The 16,340-nt window shown below is 31.8% G+C and overlaps 1 protein-coding gene across 1 annotated transcript in view; it reads left to right on the top strand.

Annotated features, from left to right (window-relative positions):
• The window catches only part of LOC145325176 (epidermal growth factor receptor kinase substrate 8-like), a 44,442-nt gene extending 28,276 nt beyond the window's left edge, over positions 1 to 16,166 (top strand). The window contains exons 18-27 of the mRNA XM_080168043.1: positions 3,912 to 4,008; positions 6,821 to 6,908; positions 7,847 to 7,929; positions 8,711 to 8,934; positions 9,315 to 9,397; positions 10,890 to 10,948; positions 11,756 to 11,851; positions 14,402 to 14,489; positions 14,887 to 14,952; positions 15,682 to 16,166. Coding sequence (XP_080024169.1) covers positions 3,912 to 4,008; positions 6,821 to 6,908; positions 7,847 to 7,929; positions 8,711 to 8,934; positions 9,315 to 9,397; positions 10,890 to 10,948; positions 11,756 to 11,851; positions 14,402 to 14,489; positions 14,887 to 14,952; positions 15,682 to 15,738 — 941 coding nt within the window. The 3' untranslated portion in view covers positions 15,739 to 16,166. The remainder of the gene's footprint in view (positions 1 to 3,911; positions 4,009 to 6,820; positions 6,909 to 7,846; positions 7,930 to 8,710; positions 8,935 to 9,314; positions 9,398 to 10,889; positions 10,949 to 11,755; positions 11,852 to 14,401; positions 14,490 to 14,886; positions 14,953 to 15,681) is intronic.
• The last annotated feature ends 174 nt before the right edge of the window (positions 16,167 to 16,340 follow it).

Below are 16,340 nucleotides of genomic sequence, written 5' to 3'. Positions count from 1 at the left end.
CATTAACACTTGTAGATTGTCAGAACTGAATTAGAAGAATATTAATGCATACAATATTGTAAGTAAATTTGTTGCAAAACTCCATAAATAGATCATACTGTTAATGGACATACTTCCATTTTTGGGACTTGTTTATAGAGATGCTTCGCTTATAACATTGTACCTTATTGAACACAATAATAGTGTCTGACTGATTATGACGTAACAAAAAAAATTAGCCAATGAGAGGCCACTATAAATTTTACCATTGGTCAATAACGGCCTCTCATTGGCTAATTTTTTTTTGTTACGTCATAATCAGTCAGACACTATTACTGTGTTCTACCTTGTTGTAATAGGAATCAGTTTTCAAAAAATCGACATGTTTAAAATGGACGTACGGATATTCTGGTATTGATTATAGAGTTGCTACACTTTCTAAATTGTACCTAACTACTACAGGAATCATAATGCAAAAAAAACTGCGTTTTATTAGTTTATATCGACTATATGCTATTGAATAAAAGTGGTTATCGCTGACATATTATCGCCATAGAAGTATATTTATGAAATTATGGCCCTATAGGTGTTCCTTACACATTAGGGAAGGAAGGGGCAAAAAGATAGCCTAAAACCCTACCAACTCTTGATTTTTTTTAAAATTGCTAAAACCATCCAAGGACCTTTGCGAAGCTTTCCTTAAATGGAGAACTCAATCAGCGCAATAATTCAAAGACTATTTATTAAGACTAAAACCCTTATTTAGTTCCTTATATAATAAAACTAGCGGATTCGCCCCTAGAGGTCTCTAGAGACACTGGTAGAAGGGGGAAAAGTCGACCTCATCCCATTTTAAATTGGGGTTTCAAAAGAGTTTTAAAAAAAAAAAATTTGGGGGTAAGGGGGATGAAAACACACTCTCCAAAAATAGTTTAAAACCTTCCCAGGACCTCTAAGAAGCTTCACTGTAAAGGAGAACAATATCTGTTTAGCGATTAGCGAGATCCTTCGGGACAGACAAAAAACGCTTACTACTTTATATAATAGGATTACTGAAAAAAAATACTTTTAAGTTGCTTTACATGGATGGTGGACTGACATACCCAATTACAAAGTAGCTTCGCTACAAGTAGAGATTGAAGGATAAATCTTCAAACATTCAGTAACTCACACTTATGTATATACTAGAGGCGGCGTTCTTAAATTATCTCGCTATTGGCTAGATTGAATATTAATCTTTTTCTTTCATTGGACTATCTCTGAATATTAATCTTTTTCTTCCATTGTCCTATCCCTGAATATTAATCTTTTTCTTCCATTGTCTAATACCTGAATATCAACCCAACTACAAAAAAGTTACTACAAATAAAGATTACTATAACTTTAGTTTCGTTTTTTCATCACTTTTTAAAGATTAAATGTCCCTCTCTCTCACTTCCCTTTCCTTCCGTCTTTTTTAAATTTCATTATTTTTATTTAAAACCATATTTATAATTTTTTCTCTCTTTCTTTAAAATATTTTAGGATCCTAGTATTTTTTGTTTCAAATTATCGTCCTGATAGGGTTAAAATGTTTAGTTAAATGTTAATTTTTAGTTCAATATCTGATCACATTACAGACGCGTCGCTAGTATCAAATTATTTTAAAAATAAGTTTCTCTGATTTTCTATTTTAAAAATTTAAATTTTCTATTTTATGAATAAAAATTTAATACTCTAGTATAATTCAAATAACAACATGAAATAAAAAAAAATAATTTATTCTTCATAGATTAAAATAATGGGTCTTATCGTTCTGGTCAATGAGAGTTTATTATGGATTATTGGAGCACTATGAGTATTAAACACTCTACTATTGGAAGACTCGAGCTCATTTATAGACATTTATTTCCTATATAGATCTGTCATGGATCTTGATGCAATAAAGCAAGCTGTTTTATAAAAAATCTGTCGAAATAATTCATAAGGTAAAAAACAGAAAAAGTAGTTGCTCATATAGGTATAGAATATACTAAAAAGTTTGATTTATTCAAACTTCAAAAGAGAAAGCTGAAAATCTGTTTGCAACCAATATAAAATGAGAGTATGGTTAAATTTTTGTAGAAAAAGATAAAATTCAACAAATACACTTTTTTGAAACTTGTCCTGTGGTGGTTTTAGGCTATTTTCTTGGGGGGGGGGGGACACCTCCAACCCCAAAAAATAAATCCTCCTCAAGTTTTTTTTTAAATCAATTTGAAATTAGTGGTGGCAGCACCATAGGTACTTAAGGGGCGAAGCCGCTAGTCAAAACATAAACTAGAAGATGATTCGCAGAGACGACAATTTTTAAAATGCCCAAGAAATTATTTGCTTCAAAACCGATTGATATCCGTTGGATTAGAACCGGCTCCAAGCAATACGGAAAAATTATAAAATCAATACCTGTTTTGTGAAGCAGTGGATAGTGCCTAATAAAAAATGACGTCATACATTACAAATGATCAATGGTAGGCCATTATACATTTTACCATTGGTCAATTACAATGTATACTGGCTTGTCTTTGGACATTTGTATTGTTTGACGTTGTTATAATATACTAGAGTTGGCTCGATATAATTATCTCCCTATTGGCTAGTTTTCTATATGCATATCTATTTCTCAATAAATCTATTTTCCTCACCCGGCATTACTATCTAAAAGAAAGTAAATATTTAATAATCTAAATAATTTTAAAAAGATTTTTTAAATTATATTTTTTTCTTTACATTACCATCACCAAAGGGTTAATGATGATGATTACAATTTTAGTTTAATATTTGAACACACAAAGTGTCGCCACAATCGAATTCTTTTAAAACAGAGTTTTCTTAAATTTATTATATTATAAATTTAAATTTTCTTTTTTATGATTAGAAATTAAATATATTGATATAAGGTAAATGGCAACATGAAATTAAAAAAAGGAATTTATTTTTAATAAAGTAAAATAATGGGTCTTATCGTCCTGGGCAATGAGAGTTTATTATGGATTATTGGAGCACTATGAGTTTTAAACAAATATTCCTTGGAAAACTTGAGCTCGTTTATAGACATTTATTTCCTATATAGATCTGACATGGATCTTGAAGCAATTAAGCAGGCCGTTTTGTACATGTTAAAAATTGGAAGATTTCATTAAATAAAAGTTATCACAAATATACTTAGTAAATAACAACGTCAAACAATTATAATTATAATATATAATAACTATTATTTATTCATTTTCTATGTAGGCGCTCTTTAATCTGAAAATTTGAGTTAGGGTGAAATGCTTAGTTCACAGGGGCGTCCAAGCTTTTTTTTTGGGGGGGGGGTAAAAATTTTAAGGGGGGGGGGGGTAATTCGTTTTTAGGGGGGTAAAATGGCAAAAAAAATTTAACCCCCCCCCCAAAAAAAAAAAAAAAAAATTTTTCCCCGGGGGTAAAATTTGCTTGGGGGGGGGGGGGTAATTACTCCCCCTGAAATCTGTTGGCAGGGGTAAATTTTGTTTTAAATTTTTATTAAATATTTAGTATTAAAAATGTTAGTGTACCCCCCTTAATTTTACCAAGGGGATGGATACACCCCCCCCCCCCCCTTTTATACGCCTCTTGAAATGAACGTAAGTAATTATTTATTAAAAAGAAATGTTCAAAGGAATTTCAAAGTTCTTTGTGGTTATTAACTAATTTTTACTATTTTCTTTTGGTGCTTTCACTGAAGCCTATTTCAGAACCCCTGCAACGTACTCCCCCCCCCCCCCCTCATTATCTTAGTATCTAGAGGAAAAATTTATTTATAGGGTTTTGCCTGAGGGTGTATTTTTTTTGTCTTGTTAGAGGGTGTACAATGTCCACCCCCTACATAATCAACAAAGTTCCCAAAGCGCTAAATTGATGAAATACCTGAAGACAATTCATATTAATTTTAGATTATGAGACAGAAGCTAACGATGCCTTCCGTGATGAACTACTTGAAGCAAATGCCACAGTGGTCATGGCTTTGTATCCTTGGCTTCCAAGATCCAGGTAGGATTTCATTCAGAAATAGGCATTACCAGTAGCATGCACAGGGTTTTAAATGAGGGTTGTCGAAGCTCATCCAAAAATTTTGACAGTCTTCTTAAACCAAAATCTAGAGGTATTTTGTGATGGAAATTACTAACACATGTCTTGTGTTAAGGTTTTATCAGGGATCTCGAAAACTTGAAAAAATAGGAATCGATGAAGCACCCAAACCAAAAGCATATCTTAATAAAACTTTATGGAAATATGTAGAGTGCAAACTTATTCAATCCCTGAAAATTTCAGCCGTCTATCTTGAAAAGGCTTCGAAAAAATCATGAAAACTTAAAAATCCAGGAATCGAACAAGCACCCCAATGAATATACAAATCTTAATGAAACTTCGTAAAAATATGTAGAATCCGATTTCATTTGAAAAGGAAATTTACAAAAACGTAAAAATCTTGGAATCGATCTAGCACCCCAACTAAGAGAAAGATGAACAAAACAATGTATAGATTAGATGAGCATATGTCATAGGAATCTTCATTAAAAATTTCAATTTTCTGTCTTTATTAGAAGCCGAGAAAATAAACGTTATTTATTTTCATTATATAAAGCAATAGTACTTTAAAGAAAAATCTTAAAAAGAAGTACTTATAATAATATTAATTTTATCCATTTTACACTTTTTAATCCTATAATTTCCTGATTAAGTTTTAAGTACCTCTTGTACATTCAATTAGACATTTATGTCAGCTTATAAGTGTTTAATCTCTACTTCATAAAACACTTTTTTGATAATATTTTTTTTTAAAGTGGGATGACAACATACATAAAAGTGAAGCTCTAAAATCAGAACAAACTAACATTGACATTTAAAGAGTGTCAAAACTTAATCAGCAGAATATCAATTTAAGAGTATAAACCAAAATTGAAATAATGTCGTTGCAACATTGCGTAAATACGGAAGCCTGAATAGGATAATTATATCATAAAAAGTTGTCGATAAAAAAGGTAAGCGTTAGCATGCTTTCTGTCAACGTTTGTAGAGTTGCTTTGCTTTCTAAATCGTACCTAACTGTTACAGGAATTATCATGCAAAGGTTGAAATTGAAAGGACAATTATAACATGCCTAAATTAACAAAAAAAGCCAATCGTTATATTCGGACGGACAGCCATAATTCTAGAAAAGCTTCGCTTTTAAAAGTCGTATACATAAAATTAATACACAAAAAAAATACTTTAAAGTAAGCCTTTATTATGGAAAATTTTGTATGAAGGTATAATGTTTACATTATTTTAGAAGAAAAACAAGCTGTACACTTTATACTTAAATCTTTTTCCCTCATAAAAACAGAATATAAACATTTTGAGTCTCAAAGCTTGACAAGACTAGATTTATCATAGTTTATCAAGTATAGTTGGACTATTCATTATCTACATAAAATTTTTAACACACATTTCCTTACACCTACTTAATTATGACTTTGGATGGAAGTTTTTGGGATATTGGACAGTAATTAAAAGGTTGAAAAATAAAAATTATTAGATAAATTCCTGTTTTGTTGGACCCAGGTCAACAAGAAAGCGACATATCCTTAAACAAAACAAAATATGAGATTCAAACACTGCTAACAACCAATTTTCATCCAGTTAAAACGAACAGTTCAAGAGCCATATTGGAAATAAAACATATTATGCCATGAATAAGATTAAATTTTTAAGTTCTTGTTGGTTTATAACAATCTCACATTTTACTATCGATAAAAATATGTCTATCATACAATGCGATAATAGTTTTTTATTGGGCAGTTTTTCATATGGCCTGGGTTAGCAAAACTGGTATTGATTTTATGATTATTATTTTAATATTTGTGGAAAATTATCTACAATTCGATGCTATACATGATTTTTTATTGTAGCAGAGAACCTGTTCTAATCTGCTGGATGTTAATTGGTTTCATAATTGTACAACTTATATGAATTGATGAGCTCAAGCAAAAAGTATATATTCATATTGTTAAAAGAAGAAAAATATTTTCTTTATTCTCATGAGAAAAGAAAAAGAAATACATCAGAAACAGACAAATGTTCTTTTGTATTAGTATTTCTTAAAAGAGTTTTGTTAAATGTTTTTTTTTATTGAAAAAAAGGTATTACAAAATATAAATTTCCATAAAGCTTATTATGCATTTTCCTTACTTTCTCAAAATGCTGAGTTAATTTACAGACAATTATAAAAATATCTTTTCTAGGAAAAAATTTAATTGATTAAAATTTAAAGCATACATTAGAATAATATTATCTTTATTGAAAATGCAACTATAAGCAATAATACAATTTAAAAAATAACATTATTATATCACTTTTCATGAACTTTGTCTGGAAGTCCTAACGAGTATCTATTTAGGATTAAGAAATTTAAACTTTTTTGCTTTTTTTATAGCATATCTGACAAAGCACCAATAGGTATCCTTTTGAATGTCATTAGTTATGATGCTGGTTGTGCCAAAATTAGAACCCAATGATAAGCGGAAACTTTAAGTTATACTTGAGAATTTAAATATAGATTATAAATATTAATATCTTTTTAAACATTGGTGTGGGGTATGAGGTTTTCAATGCCCCCATTTAAATTAAAATTTTGATTGCCTGTATTCCCCCCTTTTCACGCCTTTTATCCATTAGGGATTCACAAATCCTGCTGAATCACACGTCACTGTTTGTAAAAGCATCATAATCGAAAGCAAAATATGAATATTTTATCTTTTTAGGCTGCGTGATTTTTTCCTGTCATTTTTATTATAATCATCCCTTTCCCTTTAACATTTAGGAAAGAGTTGGAGGTGCAGAAAGGAGAATATTTGGAGGCCTTGGAGACAAACAAACAATGGTGGAGGTGTAGAACTATCCATGATGAGGTAAGAATAGATGGTGTATGTTACAATAAAGTTAGAATCAAATTTTGCTGTATAACTATCAATTGTCAATATTTTGCCTAGTTGCCGGGGGAGGGAGGGGATATTGGACTGTAAATTACACGGGTACCCAAAGTATTTTATAAAAAAAGACTTCTTTAATTTGATTAGAAACTTTTTTAAATTTCATTAAAATCTTTTATTAAATTTGATTGGTTAGTAAAAAATTTCATTTACAACCAATGATTGTACTCTATAGATAGGGGAATTGTGCTTATCATCATTGGAGCTGTCCATTTATTTATCGCCCATCACGCTATCCCTTAAGACACTTGCTATGTACCAGGGACAAGGGAATGATATTCTGACAAACAACTCTAAAGGAAAATTTCCCCACAACCAACTTCCCTTTTCCTCCCCTTCTTTCCCACCCCTCTTCACTTACATGCCAAAAACAAAATATACCACCAGATACTTAATAAGGTTTTGTGATTTTTTGTAGAATTGTTGGTTAGAATAGCTACCCCTGGCTATGTACTAATATTAAAGTAAAACAATAGAGGGAAAGGGGTTAAATACTAGCTGTATGTCACCAACTAGCGGACCCTGTTTCTACTTTCAACTAGGTCTTTAAATATAAGCCAATAATTTTGTATTATTAACACAGCCAAGCCGCTACAATAGAGCAGAAAGCAATTTGCTAACAGACGAAAAAGGTCCCCAACTCTTGATCCAGGTAGTTGTCTGGGTTATACATATACATATACTTAATACATTTATTGTACTGAGGTGGATTCTTTAAAAACTTTTAACTCACTAAAATCAGCGAGGCTCGCTAAAAATTTAGATGGGATGATTTTGCCTCGCTATTTTAGTGAGCAATGAGCCAAAAAAGTTTTTTTTAAGAATTCACCTCTGATTTGTTTTGTATGTGTGTTTAGACTGGATTTCTGCCCTGTAGTATCCTCACCACCTTGGTCAAGGCTACCAGTGTTTGGCAAAATGAACAGATTGAAAAAGCCAGGCAATAATAGTTATTTATCGCATCATATTACAGACAGCTTTCCACAGATATTAAAATGAAAAATTATAGGATTTAAACTAGATATGTTATTTTTATTTTGATATTCGTGAAATATTGTCTGTAATAAAATGCTATACATGATTTTTCAGTATGGTAGAGAACCGGTTCTAATACAGCGGCTATTAATCAGTTTCGAAGCCATATTGGAATATATGAGGAAACAATCCATTTTTTAATGCTAAGTTCTTTTTGTCTGTCCTTCTGTATGTTTGTCTGTCAGTTGTCCGATTTTAGGAGAAAGACTAAACTACATAACTTTTGTGTCACTTTTGAGAAAGACGATTCCCTTTTCTCCCATCTCTTTTGAAGAGATTTTCTTCCCCCTTTCCCTTTTTCTTTTCCGAAATGTATATGACGTCACAGGAATCGTCTTCCTCAAAAGTGACACAAAAGTTATGTAGTTTAGTCTTTCTCGATTTTACTAATCCTTCAATCAACTAATCAACATAAACTTGAAATGAAAAACAAACAAAAATCACGTTGGATACCCTCAAAGCACCAGCATCTAGGTGAATATGTGTTAAACGGGTTTTGAGGAGCCAAATATACATAATGTATGTTTTAATGTTTGGACTATTGTATCCTCTTCCATTTTTTCCTTTTTTCCTTTTTTATCTTCCTTTTCGTAACAATTTTTAAAATTTTCTTTGCTACTTTTAGACATAATTGTCCTTGTTCCAATTTATATTTTTTTCCTCTATGAATATTAACTTTTTTTCAGGCAAATGGCAGATCAGGCTAAAGAGGTGCCCATTTCCCCTACCATATTTAAACCCAAGCCTCTACCCCCACCCAGAAGATATTCCCCTGTGCCACAGCCCCCAAGGGAGGACTCGCCCACCCCAAGCCTGCCCCCGCCTGTGCCCCCACCAGTGCCCATTAGTGAGCCGCCAAGCATCCCAACAACGCCCCTGATTATGCCCAAGAAATTCAAACCTAAAATGAGTAAGTTTTTTAAACCTTTTTTACCACTCTTTTAATTGATTTATCTTTGGCAGTTTCCCACAAAATGCAAGTCGAGTAAAGTACCCTCGACCCCCTCCTACCTTTTATGTTAAAATCAATAGAAAATAACAGTAGGAGCAGTTTTTAGTGTTATGTTTTACTTCAGGCCAGTTAAAGTTAGGTATTATTGGGAACAGGTTAGCCGTGCTGGGTAATGGCACTGCAGATATACGCCCCGATGGGTTAGGGCACCCGCAGAATTTTGGCAGAAAGAAAAAAAATACCCACAGTATATTTGATTTATTTCAAAAGAAATGGTGAGGGGGGTTTCTGTGCTCAACAATACACTTTAAGGGAAACCGCCATCATTATTTTTTTAGTGAACGGAATGGATAGTTTGCGATCAAATCGCTCCATGCAAGATGAACTACAAATGGTCCTAACACTCAAAAATGCGAAGGAATATTTTCTTGCTTTTTAATATTCATGTAAATATATTGGTTTATTTTCCTCTAAAAGATGACCTAGATAGGAATTAATATTTTTTTAGTTTAGCGAAGCTACTCTATTTTCGTCCGTCTGACCGTTTATCAGTAAGAAACCGTTAGGGGGGAACGTGAATTTCTCGGCCGCTATTCAAGATAGACGGCTGAATATATTTTTAAAGATTCTTTATACCAATGAGCGTCCAGTTCATAATTTAGTTTGACCGTCAGTCTGTCGACAATGCTCTGACGGCTATTTGTTTTAAATCGAAAAAGTTTGATGATGGATGATATTCGAAATAGACAGCTAATTTTTCGGATAAAGATTTTCTTTATTTTTGAGCATCTACACACTTGGTCCGTCAGTCTGTCTGTTATGCAGACTTTATCCTTTCGTTTTATTGCTTTCCTTATTTTTACATTCGTGGAAGTTGTTATCCTTGTTTTCATAAATAATACATATTATGAAACTCATTAATAAAAAGTACATACAAAAGATCTATAATAGAAATATTTCTTATAAGATATCTCAAAAAGATAAGTTTATGTAAGTTTTTTTTTCATTTCGTCATTGTTAATTAAAAGTTAAGCTTCTCTGTAACTAATCGATAAAGTATACATACGTGGATATATTGGCAGTGGAAAATTTGCTGTCAAATTAGGTTGCTAATATGGACCTCATTTAGTATTTAGGAGGTGATGGGAATCTGGTAAAAGGGGTGGATATGTGATTTTGTTATTTAACTAGCTGTGGGCATCACTTTATTATAATACATGAAACCTGGTGCATTATCCAAGTCATAATATATCGATTGTAACTTATGATTAGGCAATGAAATTTCTAAATGGAATTTCTATATTTCTTGAGAGTCTGGAATTTCTTGTGTTGATTCTCCTGAACATTGTGCCTCTGCTCTTTCTCACATTTTGTCCGTCCGTTTCTCCGTATTTACCTTCCAGCTTTATGCAATCTATAAAGTATATACTGTAATTTTTTAAATAATTTATTATAAAACTTTAATTCCAATGGTTGAATTTAGTATTTTAAATGTAATTTTCTAATATTAGTTTAAATATTATCATTTTTGAACTGTCATGGTTTAAAATGTGCAAAAAATACAGGATGCTAAATTGATGTAAATCCAAAATGATAATAAACAACATTACTCCTTCTATAGATTAAAGTTATTGGAAAAAAAGTTTTTAATCTACTACTTTAGAATCAAACTTTTAAAGAATAATTGTATTACGTGAAAGTGGTATTTTTTATATCTTAATTAGGGATGAAAATCAATTATTCGCCCATTGTCTTATCCATGGGTATTAAAAGATTAGTTTAAAGGAATAGAATAGAGGGGGAAAGAGTTATATGTAACTCTGCTCACAGCGCGGGCACCATGTCCCGCTGTTGTATTGGGTCTTTGAAAAAGAGGATTCACAAAGGCAAGAAAAGTATTTTGAATACAGGAAAAGAATTTTGATATCCACAAGACACCAGATGTGTTTATTGATTCAAGGTCTACTGTGAGGTATACCATATTATTTAAACACGGGTGATTATGTCCAATAGCAGCAAAGCTTTCTGAGAAAGAAAGTTAATGAGGTTAGATATGTGTCATCATATTCCTAAACAATTTTGATGGGTTGGGTTGGGTTGGATGAAGGGGGGGTGTGATCTTTTATTATTTATCTCGTTCATATACAAACCTTAGATATTGAGTAGCGACCATTCTCAAAAGGCACCCCTAAATTATTTGGGGGGGGGGGGGGCTAACCTCTTAATTTGGTGAAAATACTTTTCCCCAAAATAGTTATGAACCTACCCTGAGCCTACGAAGTTTCACCGTAAAGGAGAACCATATCGGTCCTGCGATTAGCGAGATCTTAAGATACAGACAGACAGAGAGACACTATTTTACTTTAACATAATCCTTATAATAAAGTAACAGGATGTCTGTCTGTTTGTCCGTGTGTCTGTGTGTTTGTACTGATGGATCTCAGTAACCGCTGCCCCGATTGGGTTCCCCTTAACAGGGTAGCTTCTTATAGGTCCCGTGAAGGTTTATAACTATTTTGGGGGAGGGTACCACAACCATCCCAAGAGAAATCAGAAAAAAATCGAGAAAAACAATTTTGGCGTAGAGACTTGAACGCAAAATAGATATTTAAAAATATATTATATTTGAAATAAAAAAAATAAAAACATTAAAGTGCAACTAGAGGCCTCTAGGGGCGTAGCCGCTAGTTTTTATGATATAGTTCTAGATTACAATCTAGTGCTAACGGTATTCAGATAAAAGTCGTGCAATCAAGAGGTCATTATTCTGCTTATTTAGTGAAGTGCGCAATTGGTTGAAGCTGAAGGATTTCGATGCGAACATAAGAAATTCTCTGGAAGGTTATGATGGGAAACAAATACTCACTCTTAGAAAGTAAGTGCAATAGAGATAGAAAGTCTAGATACCCACTCTATTAAATAGGCCAATGGGAGAACAGCGTTCGATTGGTATAGTATTGGTTAGAAAGTGTTCACTATTTCATTATGTCCGTCTGTCAGTCATTCAATTTGTCCGTAACGCTATAGGGGAAATATGACTTTCTCAGCTTTTATTAAAGATAGACGGCTGATTTTTTGTGAAGATTCAATACGCAACTATGTACGTAATTTACGTTGTTTTGATATCTTCTTGGTGTTCAGAGGTAGCAGGGGGGGGGGGTTAGTTAGTCCCCCCCCCAAAAAAAAAATAAGAATTTAATGGAGCCCTTCCGGATTTTACATAAACTCTTGTACTAGGTTTCATTTTATCACAACGTCAATATTTTTTTTAATATAAATATTTCTCGTAAAAAATGATATTAGCTGGTAAGCGAGTTCCTTTGAGTAAGGACGCTACCCGATAATAAAGCTTTGTCCGTGCGTTATTACAACCCCATCCCCTTCCACCCATATGAAAAAGCTTGGACGTCCTTGCCTATATGATATACAGATTACCCTCCCCCCCCCCCTATATATGAAACGGAGGTGCCGTTTTGATTTTTAACTTTTTGCCCCCCCCCTCAAAAAAAAACAAACTTAGAAGTCCTTGCCTCAGCTAATGTTAAGAATAATTTTTGCGCAAAATTATACAGCTCCTACGCAATTCATTCTATGCATTACAGCCTCTTTTGGAACAAAACTTTTAAAAAAAACACTTGCTTCAAAGGTGCTCTAGAATATCAACTTTGGTTATCGTTTCAATACTTTTTGACTATATTCTGTATTATTACTGCATTTCAGTTTACTGTTATGTTTTAAGCATGTTAATGATGCGCAACTAATGGAGAATATTGTTCGTGTTCAAGTACATTACCAAACGAATTCTAGAGTTTTTATTGAAATACAAGAATGACAAATAAAAATGTTTATAAAGAATAGATTTTTAAAAGTTATTTTATGATACAGAGTAATTTAAACAGTAGCTTATAAGTAGGGGGTGTAAGTGGGTGTCACTTAACCCCTTAAACAAAACAAAAAATACCTTTTCAACTCTAAAGTTTTAAGTAGTAGCATATCTATTCTATAACTGTGATAATATGTCTGTATGGCTGTCTTAGTCATTTATACCTACAAAGTACATTTTGAAATGATTGAAAAAAAATCAAATAATGCATATCTCATTTTCAACTACGAAGATTATTGTATTTAGGTTTTAAGAAATTTATGTTTAGAGGAATAAGATCAATAGTATTTATTTCCTTTTTTATTTAAATTCATTTTTTTTACGTATATTCTAAAAAAGTTTTTAAAAGTACCAGTACGTGATAAATATTTAAAAAAAAATTCAACAATAAAAATGTTTTTTACGTACTTTGTGATTTTAAAAAATACTAGGTACTATGGTTTATGTTTTCTTCATATCAAACTATTATTTATAAAAAAAAGTAATTTGAAATATGGAATAGTCATGGATCGCATCGTATTACAGACAGCTTTCTGCGGATATTAAAATGAAAACCAGTTTGTTATTCCCGATGAGCCAAAGGCACGGGATGACAAGTTTGGCAATAATCTTATGATTTTTATTTCATTATTCGTGAAAAATGCTATTCATGATTTTTCAGTATGGCTGAGAACTGGTTATAATCCAGAGGATATCATTCGGTTTCGAAGCCATACTGGAAAAATATTTATATCATCAAATACTAATTAAAGCACATTTTAAATGTAATTGCAAAGTGTCAAAAGTTTAATGTGATTTGTTTTAGAGAATCTACGAACTAAATAATTACATACTTTTTTATCTATAAAATTACAATTCTACTAAGATGTAGTGAAAATTCAAAGTACACATATTTATAGAAAGGATATAAAACAAGCACTAAATATTCGTACATCCTGTAATAACTTGTAATAGAACATTAATGCTTAATGTTGGTCAAAAAGTTAGCCTAAGTATAACAGACAAAACAGCTCTTATAATACAAATCTATGAAATATCAGTAATAACCACATAAGATAATGACAACATGCTAGTTGAAATTTCTTTAATCTTGAGCATGGACGTCCAAGCTTTTTAAGGGGGGTAAAACGAGGTTTTTATATGTTTCAGGGGTTTATCTAATGTATTTTTTTTTATTTGAAGAGTTGAAAGAGAGGAGTTTCAAAGTTTGAAAAAAACATACCTTTAACCCCCCTCCCCCTTCAACTTCTATGTCTGGAAGCATTTAATTCAACCTTTATTTTGCCTCTAAGAATGGAGGCCAATATTCAAGTGCCTTTCTTACCTATAACCTCATAAATACCACAGCTATTCTATAAATTATATTGTCATTTACGAAACCTTACTGAATACATATATGCAACTTAAAAGGGTTGATTCCCCCCCCCCCCCCTCCCCCTCCCTCTCAACTCACACCAATTGAAGTTTATGGAAATTATTTACATAGTACGAATGATTATTGCTTGGCTTGGCATTGGTTAAAATTTTGTCTATTCTGTTCAGGAATGATTTAATGAAATTCTTTGGTGAAGAGGGTCTACGTCTGGATAGCCAGATTACCCTTTCAAGGAATAAGAGCCATTACACCCAGGTAGCTAATCATTAAAAAACATTAAATTGATTTCTTCATCAGGTAGAAAAACATAACAAAAAACTCATAGATGTTCAAAGAGGTACTATGGCACTTCTAACTGGATAGCCAGATTACCCTTTTAAGGAATAAGAGTCATTACACCTAGGTAGCAAATCATAGAAAAGTAATATTTAGAGTTCTACAGTAGGTAAGAAAACATTTTTTAAAAACTCATAGAATTTCAGACAGGTATTATGGAAGGTCTTTAAATTGAAAGTCAAATTACACTTTTAGAAATAAGAGCCATTACACCCAGGTAGCAAATCATAGAAAAAAATTATATAGGTTTGTACATAAGGTAGGAAAACAAAGGATAATAATTAGGTAATTTCAATTCTAATTTAATTTACTTTAGGGAAAGAGTAGTGAGCTGAGAGAGATACTTGCTAAAGCCAAGATGAGAGCTGAAAACTTTGAGCAGGCACAGAATAAACATAAAATATCGTCAAACTTTTTCTGAACACCGAACAAATTGATTTCTCCATTTTATGGAAGATTCTCATGCTTAAGCGATTGCTTAGGCAATTTTTTCTAAAAAAAAGTATTGGGTGGGTTTTAGTCTATTTTTCTGTCCTCTACCTTTCACTTCGAATATATTCAACGCCCCTAGATGGCAGGTGCATAGAGACTAGTGTACGTACAAGTTGAAGAAACAAAATTTTATTCTTTCACTGATTTTTCTATATGTAATTAAAGTTTTGATGTAAAATACATAACTCTCAAAATTTTCTATTTATACCTGTAGATCATTCTATTTAAAATTTTGGATATAGTCTCTTTTGATTCTTCGTATTTTCACAATAGCTTTTCTCCTATTTCTAGCTCCTGCAGGGGTCTCTAATTCTGCGAGGCCAATTGCCTAACCCTGCAGGGCAATCACCTAATCCAATATAACCTAACTTAACCTAAAATAACCTATCAAAAGCCATTATGAATATACAACGAATCGCCCCTTAAGGGGCATTGCCACGAAAGGGACTATACCCAAAAATTCCGTTTATATTTTCAGTACATCATTAGAAAGAAATACAAGTGCAAAGTAAACATATTATGTTAATACCTGTCGACTATTCTAATACACTGTTGTAATATATGTATTTATTGCTACCTAATATTAATTCTATAACTATTTATTCTGTGTGATGCACAGGCTACCAACGAGATGGAAGAGTTCTTCAAAGAAACAAATGAAGAGGCGACTGCTTAGACAATAAAACGGGATAATGGATATAGAATAAATGGATATTGTGGGAAATTCTAGCATATCCTGATAATAAAGTAAAACTTGTAAGCACTTGAAGGAACTGGACAACTAGAAATATCTAGCTAATTTTTTTACATTAAAAAAGCATGCATCAATTTAAAACTATTCTCGGACTAAGTACAAGTAATTTTTTTGTTGAGTTGCTTGATAATCCGGCCTAGAATCCTTTTAGTCCTTGAAAGTTTTACTTTATTAAAAATCATTTTCACAATTTATTTAATTTGTATAAATATTACATAATGTATTATAATAATATAAAAAATATTTTGTTATTTATTCCATAAAAAAATAATATTTCTAATTTCTAATATTTAAAAATATATACATAATTAAGTCTATTTTGAAATAAATATAATAAAATTTCATTAATAATTACACGTATACAAAGTTTGTAAAAGATAATTTTCCTGGGTTAGGGGTCATTTATTTCCAGAGTTGATTTCTTTTGGGGTAATTGTGGTACCCTACCGGCCGAAAGATAGTTATAAACCATCCCAGAACTTATGAGAAAAACAATATAAAGGAGAACCATTAGTTAAGTAGTT

This window comes from Acartia tonsa, chromosome 7, assembly GCF_053477335.1.
Source record: "Acartia tonsa isolate MP-2025a chromosome 7, ASM5347733v1, whole genome shotgun sequence".
NCBI classification, from domain to species: Eukaryota; Metazoa; Arthropoda; class Copepoda; order Calanoida; family Acartiidae; genus Acartia; species Acartia tonsa.
This window is presented reverse-complemented; position numbering and strand designations above follow the sequence as displayed.